The following is a 26,117-nucleotide window of genomic DNA, read 5'->3' as shown; positions in this document are numbered from 1 at the left end:
TGAGGGCGAAAGAGCACCTATCCCCTAGACCAACACCTTGAAAAATCTAGTGGACACAAAAATGAATAAGGTTATGAGGGGCAAAAAGGGAACAAAATAAATAATAAATTGGAGGGACTACGCAAAAGGTCAGACAGGTCTAACAGAGAACAATTGAGGCAAATAAGAAAGAAGAAAATAATCGATAAAATGGAAGCTACACAGGAAATAGGTACCACAAAGTCTTTTGGCTTAAAGGATAGGAACATTTTTTAAAACCAACAACCTGAATAGAAAGACAGTAAACCTGTAATAGGAATAGGATTGCCTGTGTTGGCCTTTCAGAGGTCATGGTGGTAATGTCTGCAGTCGTAATAGGCTCTGCTGTCCTTTATTTTCAAAATAACATGAATAACCCTAATATTGTTACTTTTTACTTTACAATCATACATAGAACACTAACCACAAATTACCTTAGAATCCAAGCAAGCTTTATTCGGTTAGTAAACAACCATTAAAGCATTCTATAAAACATCAAGTATAAAAAACATTAAAACATTTATCATAAATCATCACAGTGCGATATAAATAATTTATCACGATGGAAAATAAGAAAAAAATCATGTAAAGTTCAATTACAAGCTAGGTTATCATTATACATAAAGTGCTAAGTGCATCTTGAGAAGAAGACCATATTTATCTTTGAAGTCAAAAAAAGAAAAATTTCACCTGGGAATTTAAAACACTAATTATGCTAAGAACATTATAATTTCAATAGACTAAAATAATTTCATTTCCCTGCCCGATTCAATTACTACATTCCATATCGTCTCCTAATACCCAGTGCTACTTTAATGAAACTCATCATTGCAGAACAAACAGTAGACTTTTCCAATAGTTGCAAACACTCATATCCCTCTAGATATGTACATGGAGAGATATCTTTTAGTATTGGTCTAAAAAATATCCTTCTGAGATTACTACTCACTTTTATTAATAAAACTTAAAGAAAAAGAAGCATTCATCCAATAACATCACACAAGTATTTTGTATAGGAACAGGCCAGGGACTTTCAAAATGGAAGACCCACCAGTTTCTCACCGGTTTCTCTTCTTTGTTTAAATGTACAATAGACATGCTACAATGACTAAATACACAGACATGCACAACATACACTTTTTATAGGGTTAATTGACAGAGTATTCATCCGACTGCGCATTGGCAATACACTCTCAGACAGTGCCAAATAACTCATTTTCTGATAAAGACTTCTAGCAGAAGATTCATTACCTTAGAATATCTCCGAGTATCAGTCTGGATCCAGAAGATTTTTGAGCAGTACCCCTTTGTGTCGGTTGGTGGCATCATTTGGCTCGGTGTCATCCTCGATAGAAGTGATGTGCGCAGTACTTATATTTGTTCATCCTGGTACACTGAATCAGTAATCTCCTTTTTGTGCCAGATAGCGCTGAACAAGTCTGAGCTATCCCTCAGTCACTTTTCTCCTGGTGTGAGGTATTTCACACAAGAAACTATCTGGTTACAACTATGTGGGGATTGTCACAGGCAAATGTCAGTGACAGACTCCAACTTGGTATGTTTGAGGTGCTTGTAGCGGGACCATAGGTCCAAGACCTACAAGTGCTGCGACACCATGCATCTGAAGGTATTGGGGAGAAATCCCTCAAGTCCCTGACTGCCCGACATCAGTCAACTCTGTGACGTTCGATGTCCCAATCGTGCAGACAGCCTGGGACCATTTGCAGAGCCCTTGCCAATGGTCGTCGACACTCTAAATCATCAGGGAAGTCACACAAACATAAGTAATCAATGAAGTCAAAGAGGTCTTATCGCATCTGTCAAAGTCTTTCATAGGCACTTCAGGCTTCGCGAGTCAGTAGAACCTGATTCTGTGTCCGCTCTGCCCTTCCTTGATTTTCCAAGAGCTGTGGCAAACCCTGCTCAGCTGAACGAGTTCTGTGAGGCCGCGCACCTCATATTTTGGTGGTCCAGCACTTTGGGGTGCCTACGGGCCCCAAGGCATAGGAGGCACCCCTATGTGATCCACAGGTACACCCTCAGAATCAGTTAGGCCCCATGGATCCATTGCTCCGATACAGTTGTCCCTCCACCAGTGCCCCTGGGCGGCGCCACCCCAATCGTTGTTCCCAATACTGACACAGAGCCCGATGGGCATCGTTTGACTCTGGCACACACCAGGTCCATGCTTTCTGGAGCAGAGCCAGTGCCATATTAGTTCAATAGACCGAGAGAGAGAGAGAGAGAGAGAGAGAGAGAGAGACAAATGTGAAGGGTATATGAACACTTATGGATACCAGCTCCCAGATGAAGAACAGGACAACTGGTATGAGGAACTGTCGGAGGCCAGTGGATTAGACAGCTCACCTGACACTGGCCTCGTCTCTCAGCCTACTGTGGCTACAGAGGAGGTAGCCTCTTTTGCAATAGTGGTACGTAGGGTGGCTAAGGTCTTGGACCTTCAATTTCCCACAGTGTCAGTCAAGATGAACACCTTGATGGAGGTGCTTCAGCTGGGAGTTTCCCCTTCTGAACCCTTACTCCCCTTACTGATCCAAGCCAGCACTTAGGCTATTGTGCATAGGACTATTGCCCTCCCCTATTGTCCTTCTCCTTGGGGTTACAGTTGCATTACCCAGCAACCCATTCTGGAATGCTAGGAGGTCCAAACCTCCACATCCAGAATTAATCCTGGCACATTTTCTACCACTCCACTGTATAGGGAATCCAAGAGTCTGGATAACTTTGGCAAGAGAATGTTCTCTTCCTTCAGCCTACCACTGTGGTCAGTGCACACTGCATGCCTATTTGTTGTTATTCCCATACTATATGGAGCCATACTTACCCAGGCTATTGCTGATGGGCGAGATGCAGCTAAGTTCACCAGAAGGTGTGAGTCTGACTCAACTGCCTCACTGGGCAGATCGATTGGTGGGGAAATACCTGGGTGAGAATGACTGGCTTTTCAGGAGATGTCCAAGCTTCCTATGTCCTTTGATTGCTCTCAACTCTTTGGAGAGAAGGTGGATTCAGCTCTGGATCGCTTTAAGGTCAGCAGAGTGACGGCCAGATCCTTGCACTGCTCCATGGCCCCTAGCCAACCCAAATCCGCCTTTCACCCCTTTCTGGACCACAGAAGAGGTCTTCATCTAGGCCCATTCTTCCCAGCCACCATGGCTGATAGCTTTCCAGACTTTTCGTGGCTAAGGGCATGGGTCCCATAAACAATGTGGGACAAGCAGCAAGCAGTCACGTCAGTCCACTACTTCCACCTGGGAGCCGCTGCTTCCAAGCCTCTTTGGTTTCCCTCCAACCACCATGGGCACCCAGTTGGAGGCTGTTCTGTAACAAACAGGGTGAGTGGGACGTGGACCCTCTGTCAAGAGGCTTTGCAGCTCTGGGCACCGCTGGTATTACAGAGCATTTCCCCTCTTTTTTCAACACCTGGCGGTCTCTCTGAAAAACAAAGCGGATGAACTCAGCAGAAGATGCCGAGCGGATTATGAATGGCTCCTCCATACCTTGGTGGTGCAAGATCTCTTTCAGCAGGGGGGGAGCCTTGGATAGATCTGTTCGCCATCGCTGAAAACGCAGCAGTTTTGCTAGCTGGAGTTTCCAAGGTAAGTCTCACTGTAAATTAGATGCAAATATTGGCCTGTAGCACTTATGGTGCCACCCACATAGGTATTCCCTTAAAACATGTCCCAGGTCTGTCATTGCAGCCTGAATGCAGATTTAAATTGCCAATTTGACCCAGAAAGATATTCTCCTTGCCAAGCCATAATCTCCCATTTTATTACATAAATGTCACCTGTAAGGTAGGCCCTAGGTTGCCTCACTACTGTGAGGAACAATCTTCAATAGGATAACATTGTGTTGTCCTATTACATTTAATAAGTGCAAGTAATGATCGGAACTGGTAGGCATTTTGCTCTTGTTGCTTGAGAAATTATCATTTAATTCCTCTTTAATACTGAAGTCGAATTTTAAGTTGCCTTTTTGCAAAAGCCACTTTTAGAATGTTGACGTTTTCTTGCCATATTTGGTGCCTGCAGCATGTACCTGGGACCCATGACTGGGTGTAGTTTTCAGTCGGTCTTTGTTTATTCCTCCTAGACAGATACACAATAAAGGTATTAGGTGTTCCTGGGTGGCCATCGCTGGCAGGATGGGGGCAGAGGTGGGAACTGCTCACCCTGTAACTGAATAGGCTGTGCCCTACCGTCACACAAAGGACTTGTCAGCACTGCATTGTTCATGCAGCCAGCTTGTAGAAGGGTGGGCGAGACAGGGAACTTTAATAACTTTAACGGAGAATCTTTTGAACCTTCTACTTCAAAGAAGACACCAGGTATAAGGATAAGACCCTCAGACCAGCTCTCCACTTCACATTCTGCACCCACAGAAGGACTTTCAGAGGACTGCGTGCTTCTGTGTCCTACTGTGTACTTCAGAAGACGGCTTTGCAGGAACTAGAAGAACTGCTTTGCTGCCTTGAACCCTTAGGTGCTTGCCCTACTGCTTCAGCCCTATTTCACTTCTTTAACCCAGGACTACCAAAGTGACACCAGGGCTAGTTGGCTGGCCTCCTGATCAGGGCCTCAGGAACTGAAAAATCTCCAACCATCTTGAACCCACAACTTGAACCAGCCTGAGTGAGTTCTGACCCCCCAAGTGGTGCCTCTCCATTCCTGGACCCTTGGGGTGGTGTTAAATGTGCAGGGATAGCCAAAATCCAAGCCTCAGGATTTAGATATTTTTGGGCTAAAAACTGCTCTGAGAACCGAGAGAAGACTGGGACCAACCTGCTAGTCGATCCACTCAAAGTTCATAGTTGGTTGGCTGTAGCAACCACTTCCTTCTTCTGTGCAGCGGTACTTCCTGTTCAGCGCTCCTTCGTCAAAGAGGTAGCTGGCCTCCTGGAACTCTCCTCTGCTACAACCTCTTGCCTTGTTCCGCTAGAGATTTTTGACATGCATAAAAGTGACTATGGGCCTGAATATAAGTTTGCCAGTCTTGGAGTGGGCCGCCATGCCAGCGCTCCGCTCCAAGTCCGCCAAATGCCACCACCGGCCACCCACCAGATTACGAGTAATCTTGTGGTCTGGTGGGCGGTCGTTTGGCATTCCCACAGTGGTACCTATTGAGCAGGCACTGCAATTGGTACTTCAAAGCCCGATCCTGTACAACATGGACTATAAAATCGAATCTGTGCAGGAAAGGGGTGACTGCACTCAGGGGGGTACAACATGTGCGCTAGCATTTGCAGTGGTTTGTAATATGGCAGGTGGACCACCAATCTGATGGTCCAGGGACCACCTCCACAGGTTTGGCGATCCATCATAATCAGGCCCTTAGTCAGAAACATAGAAGTCTTCACCGCAGTTTTGTTTGCCAGCTCCCCAATGATGATGTTCCTACCTTGTACACTGCCTACAGACTTGCCCAGCTGGACTGTACCTTCTCGGAAAATTTCTCTTGAAAATTCTTATAAGTCTGAAGCGCTGATAGGTCTTCATCTCCCTCTGGTATCTGACCCATGCTCCATTGTGGTCGGCCATATATTTCAAAGTTGACCAAGTCTCACATGACTAGATGTTTGTGGTTGGCCTTTTGATCTTTAAAATGCTAGTGTTTACTAAAAATTAATAACCCCGTTTCTACTGATTGGATTTTGGCTGTTTTGGTGCCAAATAGTTTATTCAAATTTATTACATTTTTCAAAATTGATGCAGGATTTTGTCTTGTGTTTAATTTTTGTGTCCTTCATAAATACTTTACATATTGCCTCTAAGTTAAGCCTGACTGCTTTTTGTATGTCAAGCTCTCCAGGCTTAAGCAGAGGTTAATTTAGTGACTATGGTTGTCCACCCTGCCAGGGATTGAGGCTTTTGCTTGAACAGGGGTCACCCATCATTCAACCAACAACCACATTTCTCTCACTAAACAGAAAAGAGTATCTGTAGTTGAAGTTGGTGTGTTAGTATTTTCAGAATAATAGTGGTTTGTATGGAAGCAGGGTCTGTTGTTTCTTATCACAGTAGAAAAAAACCTACGACATTAATATTGTGATTTATATGAAATAGTAATCTAAAACTAATAATTAGGCTTTTATTATCAGGGGGGGCAATAAAATTACTGTAATTGCCCTCTTTCAGTGTACCTGTTGCTTTACCAAGGAGGGTGGCAACTCAAAGATCACTTGTATTGAGAATTTTACTATTGATTCAGATTTAGGTGGAATGATACTACAGCCAAAAAGCAACGGATGCCCCTTCTGCTGAATTATTCTCTATTGATTTTTGTATAGTCAAAATTGTCTGAACAGTGTTTCTGCATTGTTACAATGAATGTCTTGCATCCACCGAATTATTATTCAGGCACTTCAGTCAACAATACATATGCTTAAGTATTAAGTATTTCAAAGTAAAATATAAAATTAAAAATGAGATATTTAAGATATGACAAACACATGAAAGGGCTGGTCCATAGAAAAACAGGAAAAAATAAACACACATGATAAAATCAACAGAGTTTGTGAAATAGCAACAAAGGAACATATAAACAAAACACAAATACCTGCAGTTGAAGTTGGTATGGTTGTACTTTCTGATTTCAACATGCTGGTTGCTATAGGAGTAGGATTTGTTGTTTCTTGTTAAAGAAGAAAAAACACAAGACATTAATATTGTGAATTAACTGAAACAGTAATCTGAAACTGATATTACTTATGGGTGCCACACTATGTCAGATATTTGGGACCCTTATGAGTGGGCCATTATAATGACAGTAATTTTCCTTTTTTCAGAATTCCTAATACTATCAGATACAACTCTTTCAGATTGTTCCAATATTGAGAAAATATGTTTTTTGTGAATAACATGCAGGAAATTCACCTACGGTACCTATTCAACATGTATTTCTCTCTATACCATCTGAAAACAATACCAACTTGCAGCTAGTGAATCTTCAATCTAGAATTCAACAGAAAAGAGGTAATCCAGCTAAATTTACAATTTACAAGGGCCACCAAATTTGTGTTCCAAGCCCTTTGCAACTAACGGGTCTCTTGTAATGAGGATTTTATGGTGGATTCAACTTTAAGAAGGAGCAGTATTTAGTTAAAAAGCAACAGACAGAGAAGGAATGTTGAAAGAAAAAAGACAAAATAAAGGAAAGATAAAAGGCATATGCTAAAATGGTGACTGCTTGTGGGTAACGGTAAAAAAGAGCAACCAAAACAAAAATGATAACCGATAAAGGATACCTGCAGTAGAAGTTGGTCTACTTGTTTTTTCAGAAGTCATTGTGGTGGTTTCCATGGAAGTAGGTTTTGCTGTTTCTTGTGAGACGATGAAAAAAACAAAAAGCATTACTATTGTGAATGTCAGTCAGTCTAAAATGCTTTATTCGACAGCCAAGAGTCATAAAAGCATACAATATAATTAAAAGAAAATACACATTCCAGCCAAATACATACTCAATAAAATAGTCCCATATATTAATCACAATATTCATATCTAAAAACGTTTGTAAGAAAAGCCAATTTCATATAAAGTGCACTGTGCTCAAGTAATAGACCAGATCCATAATTAATATCACGTAAATCTTGTTATAACAAAACAGTTGTATGGTTTATTAACATAAGATAAATATGGTTGCAGCTGAGGTCCTAAGCTCAGAGTGACCTACCTTCTCACCGAGGGCTTACCTAACTCGGCCTCTTCCCTAAGGCATTTCCACCTATCCACAAACTGTCATTTAAAATCTTTGATCGCAGTCAGGCCCAAAGGCTTTGGGGTCAAAAATAAATCTGGGCACCCTAGACATTTTGTTTCTTCCTTTATGTATTTAAGCCAAGGGATTCGCTGTGCTCTCTCTAGCGCCATGCAGTCCAAAATTACAAGTTGATTTAAATTGGGGGGGGGTGTTGAGTCCAGATTGTAAGCCATCGTAGCAGGGCGAAAACTGCGATCTGGTCTGCAATGTACCCCATCCCCTGTTCTTCATGCAGGCAATAAACAGGAGTAGCTACAAGGACCCCAAGGAGTTTGCGCATAAAATTATTCTCAGCCATTGGAATATCCTTTACATCTTTGTAACCCCAGGTATTGCAACCATACGTGGCCATAGGAATACATTTTGTGGTATAGGCTTTCAAGAGTGCGGGCAGGGGTTTTTAAGTGTTTGTTTTGCTCCCCATGTACCTTGGTCATCAAAGAGTACCCCTAAGTATGGGAAAGTGGATACTTTGGTTAATTCATCCCATTACAGTAAAATTTAGCCTTGACCGCCTTTGCTGGGCCAAACAACATTGCATGGCATTTCTTAAAATTTGTTACCAAGTCGAGTGAGTTCAAAAAATCTATAAAACAATTTAAAAGTTGTTGCAGGCCCCTTGCAGTTCTAGACAATAAAACCGCATCGTCGGCATACAACAATGCGGGAATCGATTTGGCACCGCCCCTTGGTGTGTCCTTGCAGCATGATGTTAAAGTGGAGAAGCGAGGCTCAGTGGTTAGAGGCGGCAGACCCAGAAGCTGAGATCGGCCGTGGACCAGGGTTCGATTCCCCGCCTTGGCGGGTCTCGGGCTCAAAAATTCCACGGACTCGACAATTCTCGCTCCGTTGCCTACTCAACTCACGGGGTCACACTCTGCGACTCTGGGCAATAGCTTGCTTAATCTCCACTACGGCCCCTCGCGGCGGGATGCCTGGCTTTCACCTTGTGGATACCCTGCCGGGGTATCTCACAGGGGAATACCAGGACGGGTTCCCTAAGCAAGCGCTTAGATACCGGGTCGGTGATTTGGGCTATATAAATACATGTACATTTACAAAGTGTCCTCCAGTTTGCTGATATATAGGGTGAATAGCAGGGGGGCCAAAATGCACCCTTGCCATAACCCCCTTCCTACTGGCCAAGAATCTGTCAAGCTGCCATCTTCATTAAACCGCACCGCAGCTGTAGTGTTAACATGTGCAGTATGCAGGAAGGAGATCAATTCAGCCGCTAGCCCTATTTCACGAAGGACCAACCACAGCTTAGACCTATTGACAAGGTCAAAAGCTGAGGTTAGATGCATAAAGACCAGGTACAGGACACCTCCCTTGGCAATGGTATACGTCCAGATCACCAGATGGAGATTCAGGCATTGATCTATTGTCCCCTTTCCCTGTCTGAATCCATATTGAAGGTCGGAAATAACATTAAAATGATCAAGCCAGACTGTGAGACGATCCAGGACTACCTTACCCATAATTTTAGACACAGAGTCTAGAAGCGAAATTGGCCTATAGCAAGCCGGGTCGTCACGGAGGCCCTTTTTAAAAATGGGGACAATAAATGCCTTTGCCCATGACTGGGGGGGGGACCATAAGCACAGGCAGCATTAAAAACATGTGATCCTGGCCCAGACTTAGGGTCTGCCTTATAAAGGTCTGCCGGTATCCCGTCAGGGCCAGGGGCCTTTCCCCCCGATGTCGATATAATAGCTTTAAGAACTTCTTCTATATTAAAATGAAGGGGGACGTTGTCTTATCCAAAAGCTGTGTGTCCTGTTATTTCTACTAGGTTGGTGATGCTATAAATATTGCTAAAATGCTGGAACCATTTCTCTGCCGGTACTATACAATTCTTACTTAGGTTTGCATATCTGAAAAAAGAGGGCTGTTAACTATTGACCAAAATCGTGAGCTGTCAGACAAGACACCAGGTTGGCCAAGTTCCTTCCGGCATGCTCTCTTAGTTGTTTTTTTCTCTCACACACAGTTAGTTTATGCATCTTCCTGCAGCTCCTGGTTAGTATCAGATCCCTCATTTTTTTCTTTACAGCCTTCATTAGCTCCTTATGGGCAGCTGAACATGTGTCATCAAAGCACCTTTTTAGTTTTGAGGATTTCACCTTGGTTTTGGTCACTAAGTTTGAAGCTGCCGTTTTAACAATAATGTCAAAGGTGTCTAGAGTAGCTCTAGCTTGTAGTGCAGGGTCCATTGATACTTTAAGCTCTGTGGCACAAGTAGTATACAAATTCTCCCAAAAACCATCTGTGGTAATGTTTTCCCACCTCAGCCTTTGTGCTTGATCTTTAGTGGTAATGTTTTCATTAGTGAAATGTTTCGCAGCCCCCCCCCCCCTATTAACCCAGGAGAACGCAGAGGAGAACCAATATTAAAGGGTTTAAGATCACTAAGACAATTAAAAAATAACATTAAAAGTCTGTACAGGTGAAGTAAATAGAGCAGATAAAAAGATATGGTCAATTGTGCTAAAACTACCATTACATACATAGGTGGGGACCAGGGCGGATCCAGGGCGGATTTGTCAGATTGTTTTAAGCAGTTCAGGTTAAACATAGAGAGAAGTCCTTCTATAAGCCTTCCTGACAGTATATGCTCAAAGTGGTTTAACCCTTGTAAGTCATCTAGGGCCAGATGTAGGTCGGTCGGTAACGGCCGAAAATCGGTATTTTCGGCCGTTACCGACCGGTATGTAAGACTTGGTATGTAGGGGCATATCTTTACAGAATCGGTAAATTTACTGATTCGGTAAATTTACCGATTCTGTAAAATACCGAATCGGTATTTTTACCGATTCGGTAATTCCCAGATGTAAGTGGGACTCTTCTGAGTCCCAAAGGCCCTACAAATTCGGTATTTTAACACACAATCCAATTGGGTGTTAAAATACCGAATTCAGGTGTGCATGCACATGTGTGCATGCACACCTAGCCATGTGACAGACAGACATGCCCTTAGGGCATGTCTGTGTGCCACTTGGCGCACATGCCTATTTTTGGGGTGCCAGAGGGTGTCAAAGTGACACCCCCTGCACCCTTGCCAAATTCGGTATTTACCGATTCTGTAAATACAGAATCGGTATTGCCCATTGATTCCAATGGGCTTCAAGGCCCATAGGAATCAATGGGCAATACCGATTCGGTATTTACAGATTTGGTAAATACCGAATCTTAAAGATTCGGTATTTACAGAATCTGTAATACCTACATCTCCCCCCTTCATATTTACCGACTCTTAAATACCGAATCGGTAAAATTCGGTATTTAAGAGTCGGTAAATATGAATTACCTACATCTGGCCCCTATCTCCTTCAGTATCAAAGGGCAGTTAAAACAACATTTCCGTATATTAAAATCCCCCATAATTAGCATATCATAATACACTTGGCTGTCTTCCCCATAGTTTTTTAGTAATTCTTCCAGGGCCAGGAGATGCTCAGTCTCATGGGTCCTAGTAAAAGGAATTATAAAAGTTTACCACTAACAAAGTGGTAAGATTCTTTCCTGGCAGTTCCACTGTTAGCACATAGGGTGATGAGGAATTGATCAGTTTAGCACTATAACAGAGTTTAAGGCTAAACCCTTTGCTCTGCCCATATTAGACGGGATTGCATGTTTGCAAAAAGAGGTAAAGTCGTCAAGATAAAACCCGTCATTAGATTCCCAAGTCTCTTGAAGAGCAATTATATGATATTTAGCAAGGAAGTGTACCCACGAAATATCCCCCTTCTTTGATCTCAGCCCCGCTATATTTCAGGACAATACCTTCATAGAGGCATCATTAGGGCTACCTGGAATAGTAGTAGACTGGGTAGAATTATCCAGCAAACAGTGGAGAGTTGGGGCAGCTGTTATTGGTTCTATAGAAGCTTCCGGCTGGGAGGTCTTAACCTGTGAAATCCCTACTGCCATTGTCAGTCAATCTTTTTCATCAAGTCCTTGCAGATTTGTTAGTGGTAAGAACCGATTTGATAATGATAGTATAGTCTTAAAATTGCTTTCTTGGGGGCTTGTGAGTAGCTTAAAAGGCTTTTGCCAGCCAGGCATCTACCGATCGCTGTTGGGAAAATAGTTGGGAGGATAAAAGGTTTGTAGTGGGACTATTTTAATTTTAGTTTTAGCGCCATATTCATATTGGCAATCTAATAGCGCTTTAGCTTGCACGCGATGCTTAAAATTGACAATTATACAATCCCCCTCCATATTTTTCCTGGTCCAGTGACCGATCCAACCAACCCTTCTTGCCATGATGATATCTGGAGTAATATTTGAGCCATTTATCACAATTTTTATTGCACCAGTGGTCTTATATATCAGGTCTAATGAGGGTTCCTCATACCAGATGAAAGTGGAGGGACCCCAACAGGTACAACTACTAAAGGCGCTGATTGCGGTGGGAGACACATTTTTTTGTCAGGGTTGCCTGTTTATCGTGGACTAATGTGGGTATAGATGGAAGATCCTCGTTCACACATTCCCGGGTTTCCTAACAATCTGCCTGCTGTTCGATACCACCCCCCAATGACACGTAATCAGTAGTTGGGGTACTAAGATGAGACACACCCAAGGTGGGTCGAGTGCCAGTCACCTTATCTATTTGTATGCTACCGATCTGGTGTCTGCGTTCAGGGCCGTTAGCAATTTTGGTGATGCCCCTCCTCCCACCAGCTGCAATGTCAACCCCTGCAGAACAGTTACTATGCTTGGAGACAAAGGAGTCAAGTTTTAACTTTATGCCTTCTATCTTGGCAATTACAGGTGCTACTAAGGCTTTAGTCATAGACCCAAGTCTCAAGAAAAGGCTATCCAGCAGCAGATCCGAATTTGGCTTAGCCAATACCGCTGCCTGTGGTGATGTTGATTTGGTCCGTAGGGGCTTTCTCAAGACTTTGCCTCCCGCAGTTCTTTTTCTCTTAGTTGGTGAGCCCTCTGAAGCATCACCTACAGTTAGGGTGGCTACAGGAGTGCCGATAGATGGATCCTGACCACCTATTTGGCCTTCCACCAATGCACTCAATGGTGTGGGGGAACCTATTTCTTCTGAAAGAACCCTGCTTTCCTCCTGGTTCAAACTGCGCCCAACATTGCCCAGTGCCATTTTCTCAGTTTCCAGAGAGAGTCTTTTCTCAGTGAGGACTATCTCCTTTGGTATGGCATTGGCTGCCCTGGTTAAAAAAGAATCTATCGTACCAGCTGAGCCTGCAGCAATTGACCCTGTAGCTTCCCCCACAGTCGTTTTCCTTTAGCCCATTTCCAGCTGGTCACGAAGCACTTATGGTGATAAATACTTGGTATAGCCCACAGTACCAGAGAAAGACCAAGCCCTCCTCGCTTCAAAAGTGGGTAACAACAAAGTGGCTGCAGAACGCAAAACAAATAGTGCTGAGTTGTAGAGTTATGGCTGGTTATAACTAAAACAGGGCACAGTCACTACAATCAGTATGAAAGCAAACAGGTACCTTATCAGTTTTCAGTCCTCCACTCCCTGTCCTGGTGGTGCACAAACCGCACCACGAGGATTTAGAGCCCTGGCCCAGCCCAGCCTCTACCGGCCGAGGACGGGCGCAGACGGGCGCAGATGGCCCGGGTGCGTCCCGCGCTGCTGGAGCCCTGTTGTGCTTTTTAAGGCGCCTCCAGGCGCGTCAATGGTGTTGGCGGCTGTGACGGCCGCAGGAGGGGCTGGGACTCGTGGTCCTGTCCCGCTCTCCCCGACCAGCTCCAGAAAATGGCAGGAAATTGCAGGGCTTCCAGCTCTGCAGGGGCCCTGTTGTGCTTTTTAAGGCACCTCCGGGGGCGTCAGTGGTGTCAGTGGCTGTGACGGCCGCAGGGGGGGCTGGGACTGTCCTGCTCTCCCCGACCAGCTCCAGAAAATGACAGTAAGTTGCAGGGCTTCCCCTAGTGTGAATGATCTAATGTAGAAATCTAAAATTGATATTAGTGTTGCTTAGAGCACCAGGTAGTAAATTTAGGTCCTTTTAATGACTATACCAATATAATTACTATGATAGTCCTTCTTTTACAATTACTGTTACTCTGTGTTTCAGTTCTTTCAGTTGGATTAAATAACAGAAAATATGTTTTTGGAGAATAACATGCAGGCCGCACTCTTACTGAGCTAATTTCCATATATTTGTCCCCGCTAATCAATCTGAAGTTTATAATACATTTAGCTAGTTCATTGTTATGACGGAGTGTGATTGAACAGAGGACATTGCTGCTAAAGTTATTATTCTGATGGTCATTCAATTTCTGTACCAAGGCCAGATTCAACAACAGGCCACTTGTATTGAGAACTTTACTTTGGATTCAGATTTAGGTGGAAGGATACTGCAGCCAAACAGCAAAGGCCCATCAGCTGATTTATTGTCTATACATTTTTGTGTAGTCAAGATTAACTAGACAATATTTCTGCTTTGTTACAGAGGATGTCTCACATCCACCAATTATTCACGCCCTTCATTCAACAATAAATATTTTTAAGCATTCAAAAGTAAAATATGAAATCAACAAACAAGAAACTTTTAAGAGATGACATACAGATGAAGCGGATAGTGGAAAAAAATGGAGAAAAGGAAAAATAAAAGACGCATGATAAAATAAACTGAGGTTTTGTGAAAGAGCAAAAAAGAAAACATAAAGAAAAAAATATATCTGCAGTTGAAGTTGGTATGCTTGTACTTTCTGATTTAACTGTGGTGGTTAATATAGAAGTAGGGTTTGTTGTTTCTTATGTGACGGCCGCAGGAGGGGCTGGGACTCGTGGTCCTGTCCCGCTCTCCCCGACCAGCTCCAGAAAACGGCAGGAAATTGCAGGGCTTCCAGCTCTGCAGGGGACCTGTGGTGCCTTTTAAGGCACCTCCGGGGGCGTCAGTGGTGTCAGTGGCTGTGACGGCCGCAGGGGGGGCTGGGACTGTCCTGCTCTCCCCGACCAGCTCCAGAAAATGACAGTAAGTTGCAGGGCTTCCCCTAGTGTGAATGATCTAATGTAGAAATCTAAAATTGATATTAGTGTTGCTTAGAGCACCAGGTAGTACATTTAGGTCCTTTTAATGACTATACCAATATAATTATTATGATAGTCCTTCTTTTACAATTACTGTTACTCTGTGTTTCAGTTCTTTCAGTTGGATTAAATAACGGAAAATATGTTTTTGGAGAATAACATGCAGGCCGCACTCTTACTGAGCTAATTTCCATATATTTGTCCCCGCTAATCAATCTGAAGTTTATAATACATTTAGCTAGTTCATTGTTATGACGGAGTGTGATTGAACAGAGGACATTGCTGCTAAAGTTATTATTCTGATGGTCATTCAATTTCTGTACCAAGGCCAGATTCAACAACAGGCCACTTGTATTGAGAACTTTACTTTGGATTCAGATTTAGGTGGAAGGATACTGCAGCCAAACAGCAAAGGCCCATCAGCTGATTTATTGTCTATACATTTTTGTGTAGTCAAGATTAACTAGACAATATTTCTGCTTTGTTACAGAGGATGTCTCACATCCACCAATTATTCACGCCCTTCATTCAACAATAAATATTTTTAAGCATTCAAAAGTAAAATATGAAATCAACAAACAAGAAACTTTTAAGAGATGACATACAGATGAAGCGGATAGTGGAAAAAAATGGAGAAAAGGAAAAATAAAAGACGCATGATAAAATAAACTGAGGTTTTGTGAAAGAGCAAAAAAGAAAACATAAAGAAAAAAATATATCTGCAGTTGAAGTTGGTATGCTTGTACTTTCTGATTTAACTGTGGTGGTTAATATAGAAGTAGGGTTTGTTGTTTCTTATTTCAGGAGAAAAACAAAAGACATTAATATTTTGAATGAACTGTGATGGACACCCCAGTTTGGGTCTTATTTTGATAGCAGATGGTCTGACTGCCATCTAATATTGTCACGTTCAGGACACTGTCCGACAAGCATGCAGCGGTCCGTCCGTATTATGATAAGACTACCGTGCAGGTGGTTGGAAAGTGCTCCATAACACAGTGGTTTGTGCCATGGTGAAGGAAATGGGCCGCAGCACAAATACTGTGGTATGGAGCACCTCCTGAACCTCCAGGCACCATGTACCATGCACCATGTTGTGCATGGTACACGGTGCATGGAAGTGAGTGGGGGAGCTGCATGTGCCCCCAGGGCTACTTTACAGAGGTACATGATGAAGAGAGCCCTATTTGGTAACCCCCTAATTTATTTTTCAACAGTGTTTTTATCATGGTCTTTCCAACATGAAAAGGCTGTCCGAAAGGGAACTCGTAATCCCGACTGTGGTGTACTCCTTGGCACCGCTGCCATTTGGGAACACAATTCTAGCTGACGGCCACCGGTATCCCTGATCCTGGCAGAAGGGGCAGTCATCCCCCGACCGCTGTGGGTCCGACAGCTGGGATCTTGTGATCCGGCAGTTGGACCAAAGGGCTCTAATGGTCGGATTGTCGATCTGTCTTTGGCATTTCGACCGCTACCGTAATAAGACCTTTGTAACAGATTTGAGACCCGTGTGAGTGTGCTATTATAATTACAGTAATTTTCTCTGTTTCATAATTCCTACTACTAAAGGTTACAACTCTTACAGATTGCTGCAATATTGAGAAAATATGTTTTTGGAGAACAACATGTAGGAAATTCACCTAAGGTACACTTCCCAACATGTATTTCTCTGTATACTATCTGAAAACTTCCCCAGCTTGCATCTAGTGAATCTTCAAGTTAGAGTGCAACAGACGAGAGGTATTCCAGATAAATCTACGATATTAAAGGGTCACGTAATTTGTGTTCCAAGCCCTTTGCAACTAACCGGTCTCTTGTATTGAGGATTTTATGGTAGATTTAAATTTAAGAAGGAGCAGTGTTTAGCCAAAAAAGAACAGATGCTCCTTCTGTGCCCTTAATGTCTGACTGACAAAGGTAAACTTACACTTCCTATAAATGCATGATTTTTGAAATTCACAAAATAATTTTACAAGAGGTATCTTTATGACTAATTATCTTTTAAAGTGCAGAGTTTCCGTCACTAGTGTGGAAACTCTGCAGTCGTAAAGATACTACTCGCATAATTACTTTATGAATTGCAAATAATCATAAACTCACACAAAAGTGTAAAGCCACTTTTGTGAATCACGCTTTCTGTGTTGATTTATGTTGCATGCTCAAGGCCGGCTGGGTAATATTTTTGGCATTTTACTGTGGATGTGCTATGGGTACAAATTATTTTTCAGGCCCTTTGTTTAAACACTGAAAATATTTATGTTTTGAAAAGTAAGATACAAAAAACAAGAAATCAAGAGAGGAATAAGAGATGAATATGAAATAGAAGGAATGTTTTAAAGAAAAAAGAGAAAGGAAAAATGGAATACACATGATAAAAGTGAAAAGTGTTTGTGGGTCATGATAAAAAAACAGCAAAAAAAAAAAAATGAAGAGCCATAAAGGATACCTGCAGTCAAAGTTGGTGTACTTGTGTTTTCTGACGCAACCATGGTGGTTTCCATGGAAGTGCGTTTTGTTGTTTCTGTTAGAGGAAAAAAAAGAACACATTAATATCTCGAATGAACTAATGTAGAAATCTAAAATTGAAATTAGTGATGCTAACAGAAGCAGGTAGCACATTTAGGTCCTTATTGTGATTCTGCCACTATAAATACTATCATTTTGTCTCTTTTACAATTCCTGTTACTGTCAGTTTCAATTCATTCAGTTTGGTGTTTGTTTAAACAGTGAATATGCTGATGGTTTCAAAAGTAAAATTTAAAAAAACAAGAAATCAAGAGATAAGAGATTAGAGGGAAATAGAAGAAATGTTGAATGAAAAAAGACAAAATAAAGGGAAAATAGAAGACACATGATAAAATGAAGAGTGTGAGTCACGTTAAAAAACAGCAACAAAGAAAAACAAGCATATGCAATGCAATAGGTCTCGCATTTGCAAGAGTTTCAGCTATTGGCATTATAAATGATAATGGGCCAGATGTATGACTGTTTTTGTGCGGTCACAAAAGGGAAATCAACGCATTTGTGACCGCACAAAATAGTGGTGGTATGTACAAATACAATTTTGCGAATCACTGACTCGCAAAATAGCGTTTGCGACTCTCTATTAGGAAGGGGCATGCCAAGGGCATCCCTTCCTAATAGTGAGTCCAAATGGCATGTGCCATTGTTTTGAACCGTATTTGCAGTCCCAAAACACTTGCAGTTTACCACCTACTTCAAGTAGGTGGTAAACCACTCGCAAATGGGAAGGAGTGCCCAGGGGACCCCTTCCCCTTTGTAAGTGTTTCCGAAAATATTTTATAGGAGCTGGCCCCTCAAAAAATTAAACTGAAAAATGTCCTTTTTCTTTTTTAAATGCATCCCGTTTTCCTTTAAAGAAAAACGGGCTGCAAAAAAAAACTGCTTTATTTAAAAATCAGTCACAGACATGGCGGTCTGCTGACCCCAGCAGGTTACCATCCTTGGGACTGCTAGCCATTGCCAAAGGGATTGCAAATTGCTCTTGCCTTATAAATATTGGTGAGGCATGAAATTTGCGACCCACTAGGAATCGCAAACAGTATCTGAGACACTGTTGTACATTCACTTTAGCGAGTTGCAAATTGTGAGTCGCAATTCGACACAATTTCAGACTCTCTAAAGTGAATGGTCATACAACTGGCCTCTTGTCTTTTATTGGAGAGGTATGGTGCAGCGGCCAGGGCAGCTGACTTCGGAGCACAGGGCTCCTGGTTCGATCCCTCGCTCCTGCGGCAGCTCAGCTCAGCACCATGTGACTCTGGGCAATAGCTCACATAGGGGCATGTTATCAAGGGGGTTTATCTCCGCTTTTTTGGCTTTAAAAGCCAAGAAAGCGGAGATAAAATGATCTCCTTATTACCTAGATGTCGCTAACACCAGTTAGCGACAGCTAGTAGGAGATAGCGACCATCTTGGGCCCCACTTTGCATGTCAGTGATATTTATCACTAATGACATGCAAAGTGGGCGTGCCAAGATGTTAGCGACTGGAAACAGTCGCTAACATCGCTATCTCCTATTACCAACTTTTGGAGATATTCGCGCTAAGCGCGAATATCTCCAAAAGCTAACACCTGCCCTGAGCAGTTCTTAGCCATGTTATCCAATGGGAGGTGGATAACATGGCTAGGAGCATTAGCTCGGTAATGCATGAATATCGCTGATTCTCAGCGATTTTCATGCATTGCGGCCGTTTTTTATCGCATTTGCGATAAACCTTGGTAATACCAAGGTTTATCTGCGATAAAAATCGCCGCAGCTCAGCGGTACATTTTTGTCTCTAACCAAGCAATAGCAATAATTATCGCTATTGCTTGGTAATATGCCCCTTAATTTCCACAAACGCCCCCAGTGTCTTGAGTAGTTTGCGCTTTACAAATACTGAGTGATTGATATTGATGTGTTATGTGTTTTGTAAACCTGCAAGCAGTGCATGAATATGGACTTTGTGGGGCACATTTACGATATTTTAACGCAGCACGGTGCAGCAAGTCAGTTTGCTGCACCATGCTGCGTTAGCTTGGAAAGCACAGCGATGCAACACATTTACAAGATGTTGCGTCTCTGTGCTTCCCCTGCGCTGGTGCACAAACTGCTGCCATGCGCCGATGCAGACACCCTTGCACCATGGTGCAAGGATGCCTGCTTTGTGGGGAGATTGTTTTTGTTCAGGAAGGGTTTCCTTCCTGCACAGAAACATTCTGAAATGCAGTTTTTCAACTTATATGTTTGCTGCATTAGCACACATTGAAGTTAAAAAACAGCATTCTTTCAGTGATTGTTTATGTGCAAGAAGGGAAAACTTCCTGAACAAAAACAATAATTAGAGGTAATTTCCTCTTTTAATGTGAGCTGCAGATTGCAGCACACATAGAAACAGGAAACAAAAACAAGGAGAAATTCATAAATTTTTCCTCGTTGCACCTCCCTACGCCTCTACTGGGGAGGCCTAGCATTCACAAGCATTTCCAGATTTACGATTCCTCATAAATCTGTAAATGTGTCTCGCTCCATGGCACAGCAACACCCATGGAACGTCCCTTTCACTCAAAGTGCTGCGTGTTAAGGGGCCATATTTACAAGGACAGGAAAAGCAATGCAGGCACCCGCCAACACCCCCTAGCAGGTTCCCATGTGTGATCCTCAGGAGAATAACCCTTCCAGTCTACCAGGTAAAACAACCGACGCTGCCTCCTACGGGAATCCAGAATGGCATGAACCTCAAATTCTTCCTCCCCATAAATTACAAAGGAGAAGGTGGGGGCATTGCTTGGGTAATAGGAGTGCATGGTTCCAACAGAGAGGTATGAAACACAGGATGTATCTGGTATTCCAAGGGCAATACCAATTTCATAGCCACAGGATTGACTATCCGCTCAATATCAAATGGCCTTACATACTGTGGTTCGAATTTCCTGGATCTTCCCTCTTTGAAAGTCTGGATGCGGGACCACAACAGAAACCATCGACATTGACCAGGACTGTTGGCCGCTACTTTGGCCCTTGGACCTTAAATTATCCTGTGCGATTTGAGCTGTTGGAATTTAGCCTCCTGGTGATTACGGAGGATTGTTTGCCACTATTTTGGCATATGGACCTTGAAATATTTAGAGAGATTTGTGTCTTGTGATCTAACATCCCGGTGAATATAGAGGACCGGGGTCAATGTCTATTTGTATCTGCTAGAAAGCCTGTGGTACTTTCACACCTAACTTACGATTTATGCCCTGACAAAGTTCCAATCGGAACGAAACGCGTTGGCTGAAGTCCACATTTTAAAATGAAAAAACAATAAAGGATATATTTTTTAAATACATTGGAAGCTCACTGATTTCATTCTGGTGCACCATCCTTCTCCTTGTGACCTGGATCCTCCCAATGCCAGATTCCTGGATTCTAGCCACACCATATCCCCTGGAGCATATGGAGGAGCTGGACAACAGAGAAAGGGGACATCCCTAATTCTGAATGCATGCTATAGTTATATGCAAATTGGGGCGCCTGTACCCAACTACTCGTTAAAGATGTCATCAAACAGCGTATGTACTGCTCCATTGTCTGATGAGTGCACTCCGTCTGCACGTCCGATTGAAGATGATACGCGACAGACAGACGGAGCTCCTTTTTTAACAAGGAACACAACTCCTTCCAAAAATGAGGCACAAACTGCGCATCTCTGTAAGATACAATTGCTGTTGGAACACCATGCAGTCATAATATCTGTGCTATAAAGACATCAGCTAAATGCCTGGCTGATGGTACTTTGGGCAGGGTTAAAAAATGTGCCACCTTGGTGAACATACCCACCACTACCATAACGGCAGTGTGGCCTCAATCCAACGGCAAATCAGTCACAAAGTCCATGCTGATAGAATGCCAGGGAGAGGGCGGAACAGGCAGAGGAAGCAATAAACCTGCAGGCAGTGTATGTGATGCTTTATCCACTTCACAGACAGGGCAGGATGCCACGAATACTTGCACATCTGGTCCCAGCGTATTACACCAAAACCAACTAAGACAAATCTCCCTGGTTTTGGTCAACCCAGGATGTCCTACTAATGAAAGGGAATGACACCAGGTAAGTACCTTCTACCTTAACTCTGGGGGTATAAACAACTGTTCCCCATGATACAGCAAACTGCCCTGCAGCTGACAAGCAGGGTCAGTCAACCAAGGAGTCATATCCAATCCCAACAACGGATCCCAGACTCCCCCAAGAAACTCTTCACCAGAAGTGAAACTCACTATCTTCCTGGCATCAATCATAGGCCTGCCCTCCTGAGCCATAGCTCCCTCCAAAGGAGCTACTTGGATGCAAGAGATTGCATTGAACTTCACTTGCTGAACCACAGGTCTATTGGTAATAGTGAAGTCATACTTGTTAAAAAACAACACCCACCTCATCTGTCCTGGAATCAAAGCTCTAGCAGAACGAAACAACTCTGAGTTCTCATGTATGTGTATATGGTAATAGTATGCCTAGCCCCCCACAAATAGTGCCTCCACTCCTGAAAGGACAATTTAATAGCTAGCAACTCTCTCTCAGCCACAGTATAGTTTTGTTCCGCTGGCAGTAGTGTTTTAGAAAAGAAGGCAATGAGATGCATCGCCTGCGTCTCACTGTCCCTCTGCAACAACACTCCTCCCACAGCATACTGAGAAGCATCAGCGTCCACCAAAAAGGGAAGAGCGGGATCTGAATGTCTCAAAACAGGAGCAAATGTAAACTTGCTCACCAATGTTTCCAAGGCCTTCTGTGTTTCCACAGACCAAACAAATGGCACTCCCTTATGCAACAATGCTGTCATAGGGGCGATCACATCTAAAAAACAGGCTATAAAACGCTGATAAAAATTGGCGAATCCTAAAAGCACCTGAATCTCCCTCACACAAGTGGGCGCTGGCCAAGATGAAATATCCATCGTCTTCTTGGGATCCACTTTTATACCATCAGCGGATATAACAAACTGCAAAAACTCCACACACGAGACCCCAAAATGGCATTTCGCTTGCTTCACATACAGATCATTTTCCTGCAATTCTCTTAACACACGAATTACATGAGCCTCATGCTCCATGACCATCTAGGAAAATATCAAGATGTCATTGATATAGACGATAACACTCACATCTAGAAACTCCCATAACACCTTGAAATAAAAAACTGAAATGCAGCTGGGGCATTGCAGAGCTCGAACGGCATGACACAGTACTCATACAAGCCAAACTTTGTCCGAAAGGCGGTCTTCTATTGGTCTCCCGAAAGAACCAGAATGAGATGGTAAGCCCTGCGCAAGTCCAACTTGGTGAATACAGTGGCATGCCGCACCTACACCCAACAATACTGGGATGAAAGGCAACAGATATTTATTTTTAATCGTTACATTATTCAAGGCCCTATAATCCACACAGGCACGAATACCCCCCTCCCTCTTAGGTGTAAAGAAGATGGGAGAAGACACAGATGATGATGATGAATGCCTGATAAAACACTGAGTCAACATTTCATCTAAATAAGATTGCAAATATCACTCTTCGGGTTCAGAAAGAGCGTAAACCTGACTACATTTCATCAAATACCTCACCAAATTCCTCATAAGTAGATGGCAAACCCTCTACCACTCCACCTACTGCACAAACCAATGGTGTAACCCAATCAGTAGCTTCACGATAACAGTGCTGCAACAATACTCCGAGTCCAAAGTGACAGTCCGCATGATCCAATCAATCTTTGTGTTGTGGGTTTGCAGCCAGGGGACTCCTATGATTACACCAAAGTTAGGAGCATCAATGAAATCTAAACTAACAGACTATAGGGGTGCTATTTGCCTAACAATCAATCCAGACGTTAACTCCGTACCATCAATGGCCCTCACTGGTTCCAGTTGATTTTTACAAACACATGGTACTCTCAATCATGCTGCCAACTGTATATACATAAAGTTACCAGTAGTGCCTGAATCTAGCAACACCGATACAGTAGACCTTTTCGTGTTTGTATTCACCAGGGTCACCATGATGAAATGCCTAGGGACCCTTTGTACAGAACCCGCAATATCATAAGGGTTAATAATCCTGCTATCATCTGCTGCCCCTGATAATACCTCCTGAGCAACAAAGGCCACTGTTTTCCTCGGCAATAAACTAGAGGGTTTACTGGACATTCTCAGGCAAAATGTCAGCTCTTGACACAATACAAGCACAAATTATTAGCCTGTCTCATTTCCTTCTCTTTTCTGGACATAGGGCCCACACCACCCCAATTTGCATTGGTTTAGGAAGAAATGTAGGCTCTATAGCTTCCTTCTGATCACCTTGTGTCCCAACGGAATAAGGAAAAGGAAAACACCTCTTTTTCACTTTTCTCTCTAGTAGGCGATGATTCAATTTCACTACTAAATCAATAAACTCTATACAAACTTCAGGAGGATCCATCACCACAACATCTTTCAAATCCTCGCAGAGACCCTGAAAAAACAAAGATGTTTGCTTTTCTACTGGCCAAAGCGTTTCTGCCACAAGAAGGTTAAAGGTGGAAACATACACTAACAACTCCTGTTTCCCCTGTCCTAATTTGAGCAGCTCTGTATCACTAGCCTGCATGAAGGCATGTTTGGCGAATAAACATCACATCTGTTCTTTGAATGCTGGAAAATTATACAAAACAGAATCGTTGTTGTGCAAGAAAGGAACCGACCACTGAGCTGTCGTACCTGCTAAATAAGAGATTTCAAAAGCCACCTTGGCTGAATCATCAGGAAAAGCCAATGGACGGCACATAAAGTGCAAGTGGCACTGGTTCATAAAGATCCTGGGCCTTATTTATGAAGGCCTTGCGCCGCCGGTGTGTCACTTTCTCCTATTTTAAAAGTGACGCACCGATGGAGCAAGGCCTTCATAAATAAGGCCCCCTGTATTTATTACAATTCCCTGAAAAATGCTCAGGGACAGCCAACGGAACCTGCACTGGTGTCTGTACAGTAATGACAACAGGAGACCCGGTACTGCCAGTGGAAGCACCACCCCATCAAACTGAAAGGTAGCTGGTTGCACTACAGGGCTGGCTGCCTTTGGTGAGGCAGCAAAACACTTCCCCCAAGTGATTTCTCGGGCTCGATAACCGGTTAACTCCTGCTTGATTTGACTGCCTTAAGTCACTTACTTCTAACTGCAGCACATACAGGGCAGACACCAGGTCCTGCATGGAAGGATCCCCCGCCCCTCCCCTATCCCCCAGGGACATGGGACTAGTCTTAACAATGTCCATCTTCACTCAGGCAGTGGTTGTTTCATGTGTTTGGATTTCTGTCCCGACCACCCACAGGCCCGTTCAAAAACCAATACTGCAGGAGCGAAGAGAACCCCTTTCTTCTAACCGTGGCTCCAAAGCTTCTGTCCTGCTGATTAGTTTGGAAAGGAGCAATGGAATACCGAGGGAGAGGGAGGGAAACTGTCAGGAAAATCAACTAGGACCCACTGAAGCAGCTTGTCTTCTTGTCTCCTATATCAGGTTGAAACCCACGCATGTGGAGACCAATTTCAGAAAAGAAGTCCTCGTGGAATTTGTACTCCTAATATTTATATTGAGATGAATTCTCCAGACTTTGTAGTCCAAGTAATAGGGATTTCTTAAGGACAAATCATAATATTAAATGTTCGAGAAAAAAAACCCAGACTGAAGGGAAAAACCCGAAAAACTATTATCCATAAAAAATTCCAGGGATCCCTTTATAAATATTATTTAACAAAACAAATGAAAGGAGGAAAACCCCTCCTGGAAACTCATCATATCCAAAGTTACCCGACCCTGGGTAAATCAAAAATGTGAGCTCAAAATGACTCGTCTTAACTCAGACTTATCCGATGGTGCTTTCGTCAGCAGGGAATTCCATGCCACGTCCAAACGAGGAGTCGAGATAGAATTCAGTCCCAAATTGAAGGATAACAAAGAAAAACTCCTCGGTTTGTACGTAGAATCCCGCGACAAAAGGCAATGCTTTCCGATGCTGCGAGCAGCCATGAGCTTCCAGGTGTCGTGAACCGGAAGCAAAAACCAAGCACGGGAACTCAGGCCTGCTCGGGTTAAATGTGAAATGAGCCATGCGTCCGTAACTCCTCCCACGCCACATATATGCGGCAGAAAACTACAAGAAAGAAAGAGGAGAGGAAAGAGGAAAACCCTACGCCTCTCCTAAACTACCCCGGGAGCATCGTAATGCACTTAGAAAGTGCAATAAAGAAATATATAAACAAAGAGATACCTGCAGTTAAAGTTGGTATGCTTGTATTTTCGGAATTCACTGTGGTGGTAACTATGGATATAGGGTTTGTTGTTTCTTGTTACAGGAAATAAAACAAAAGACATTAATATAGTGAATAAACTAAAACAGTAATCTGAAGCTTATATTATAGATAGGTATCGCACTATGTAGGAAATTTGGGCCCCAAGAGTCAGGCATTAAAATTACTGTATTTTCTCACTTTCTGGCTACCTATTACTATAGGTTAGAACTCTTTCAGATTGCTGCAGTATTTAGAAAATACATTTTTGGAAAATACAATGCAGGCCATTCACCTACTGTGCCAACACCAACATGTATTTCTCTTTATACCCTCTGAAAACTATCGCAGTCTGCAGCTAATGAATCCTCAAGCTATAGTGTAACAGGCAAGAGGGATTTCCAATTAATTTTCAATTTTCAATGGCCACATAATTTGTGTTCCCAGACCTTTTTTTCCAAACAAGTCTTTCATAATAAAGACTTGATAAT

General features: G+C 42.9%; 1 protein-coding gene across 1 annotated transcript in view; it reads right to left on the bottom strand.

Annotated features, from left to right (window-relative positions):
* LOC144792796 (uncharacterized) overlaps positions 1-25,358 on the bottom strand; it is an 844,113-nt gene extending 818,755 nt beyond the window's left edge. The window contains exons 1-4 of the mRNA XM_078667999.1: positions 25,197-25,358; positions 17,271-17,345; positions 7,286-7,360; positions 6,598-6,672 (exon numbers count right to left, since the gene is read on the bottom strand). Of these exons, the coding sequence (XP_078524125.1) occupies positions 6,598-6,672; positions 7,286-7,360; positions 17,271-17,325 (205 nt within the window). The 5' untranslated portion in view covers positions 17,326-17,345; positions 25,197-25,358. The remainder of the gene's footprint in view (positions 1-6,597; positions 6,673-7,285; positions 7,361-17,270; positions 17,346-25,196) is intronic.
* Between the last annotated feature and the right edge of the window lie 759 nt (positions 25,359-26,117).

This window comes from Lissotriton helveticus, chromosome 11 (assembly GCF_964261635.1).
Source record: "Lissotriton helveticus chromosome 11, aLisHel1.1, whole genome shotgun sequence".
NCBI classification, from domain to species: domain Eukaryota; kingdom Metazoa; phylum Chordata; class Amphibia; order Caudata; family Salamandridae; genus Lissotriton; species Lissotriton helveticus.
The sequence above is the reverse complement of the archived record's forward strand: the minus strand, read 5'-3'. Positions and strand labels throughout refer to the sequence as shown.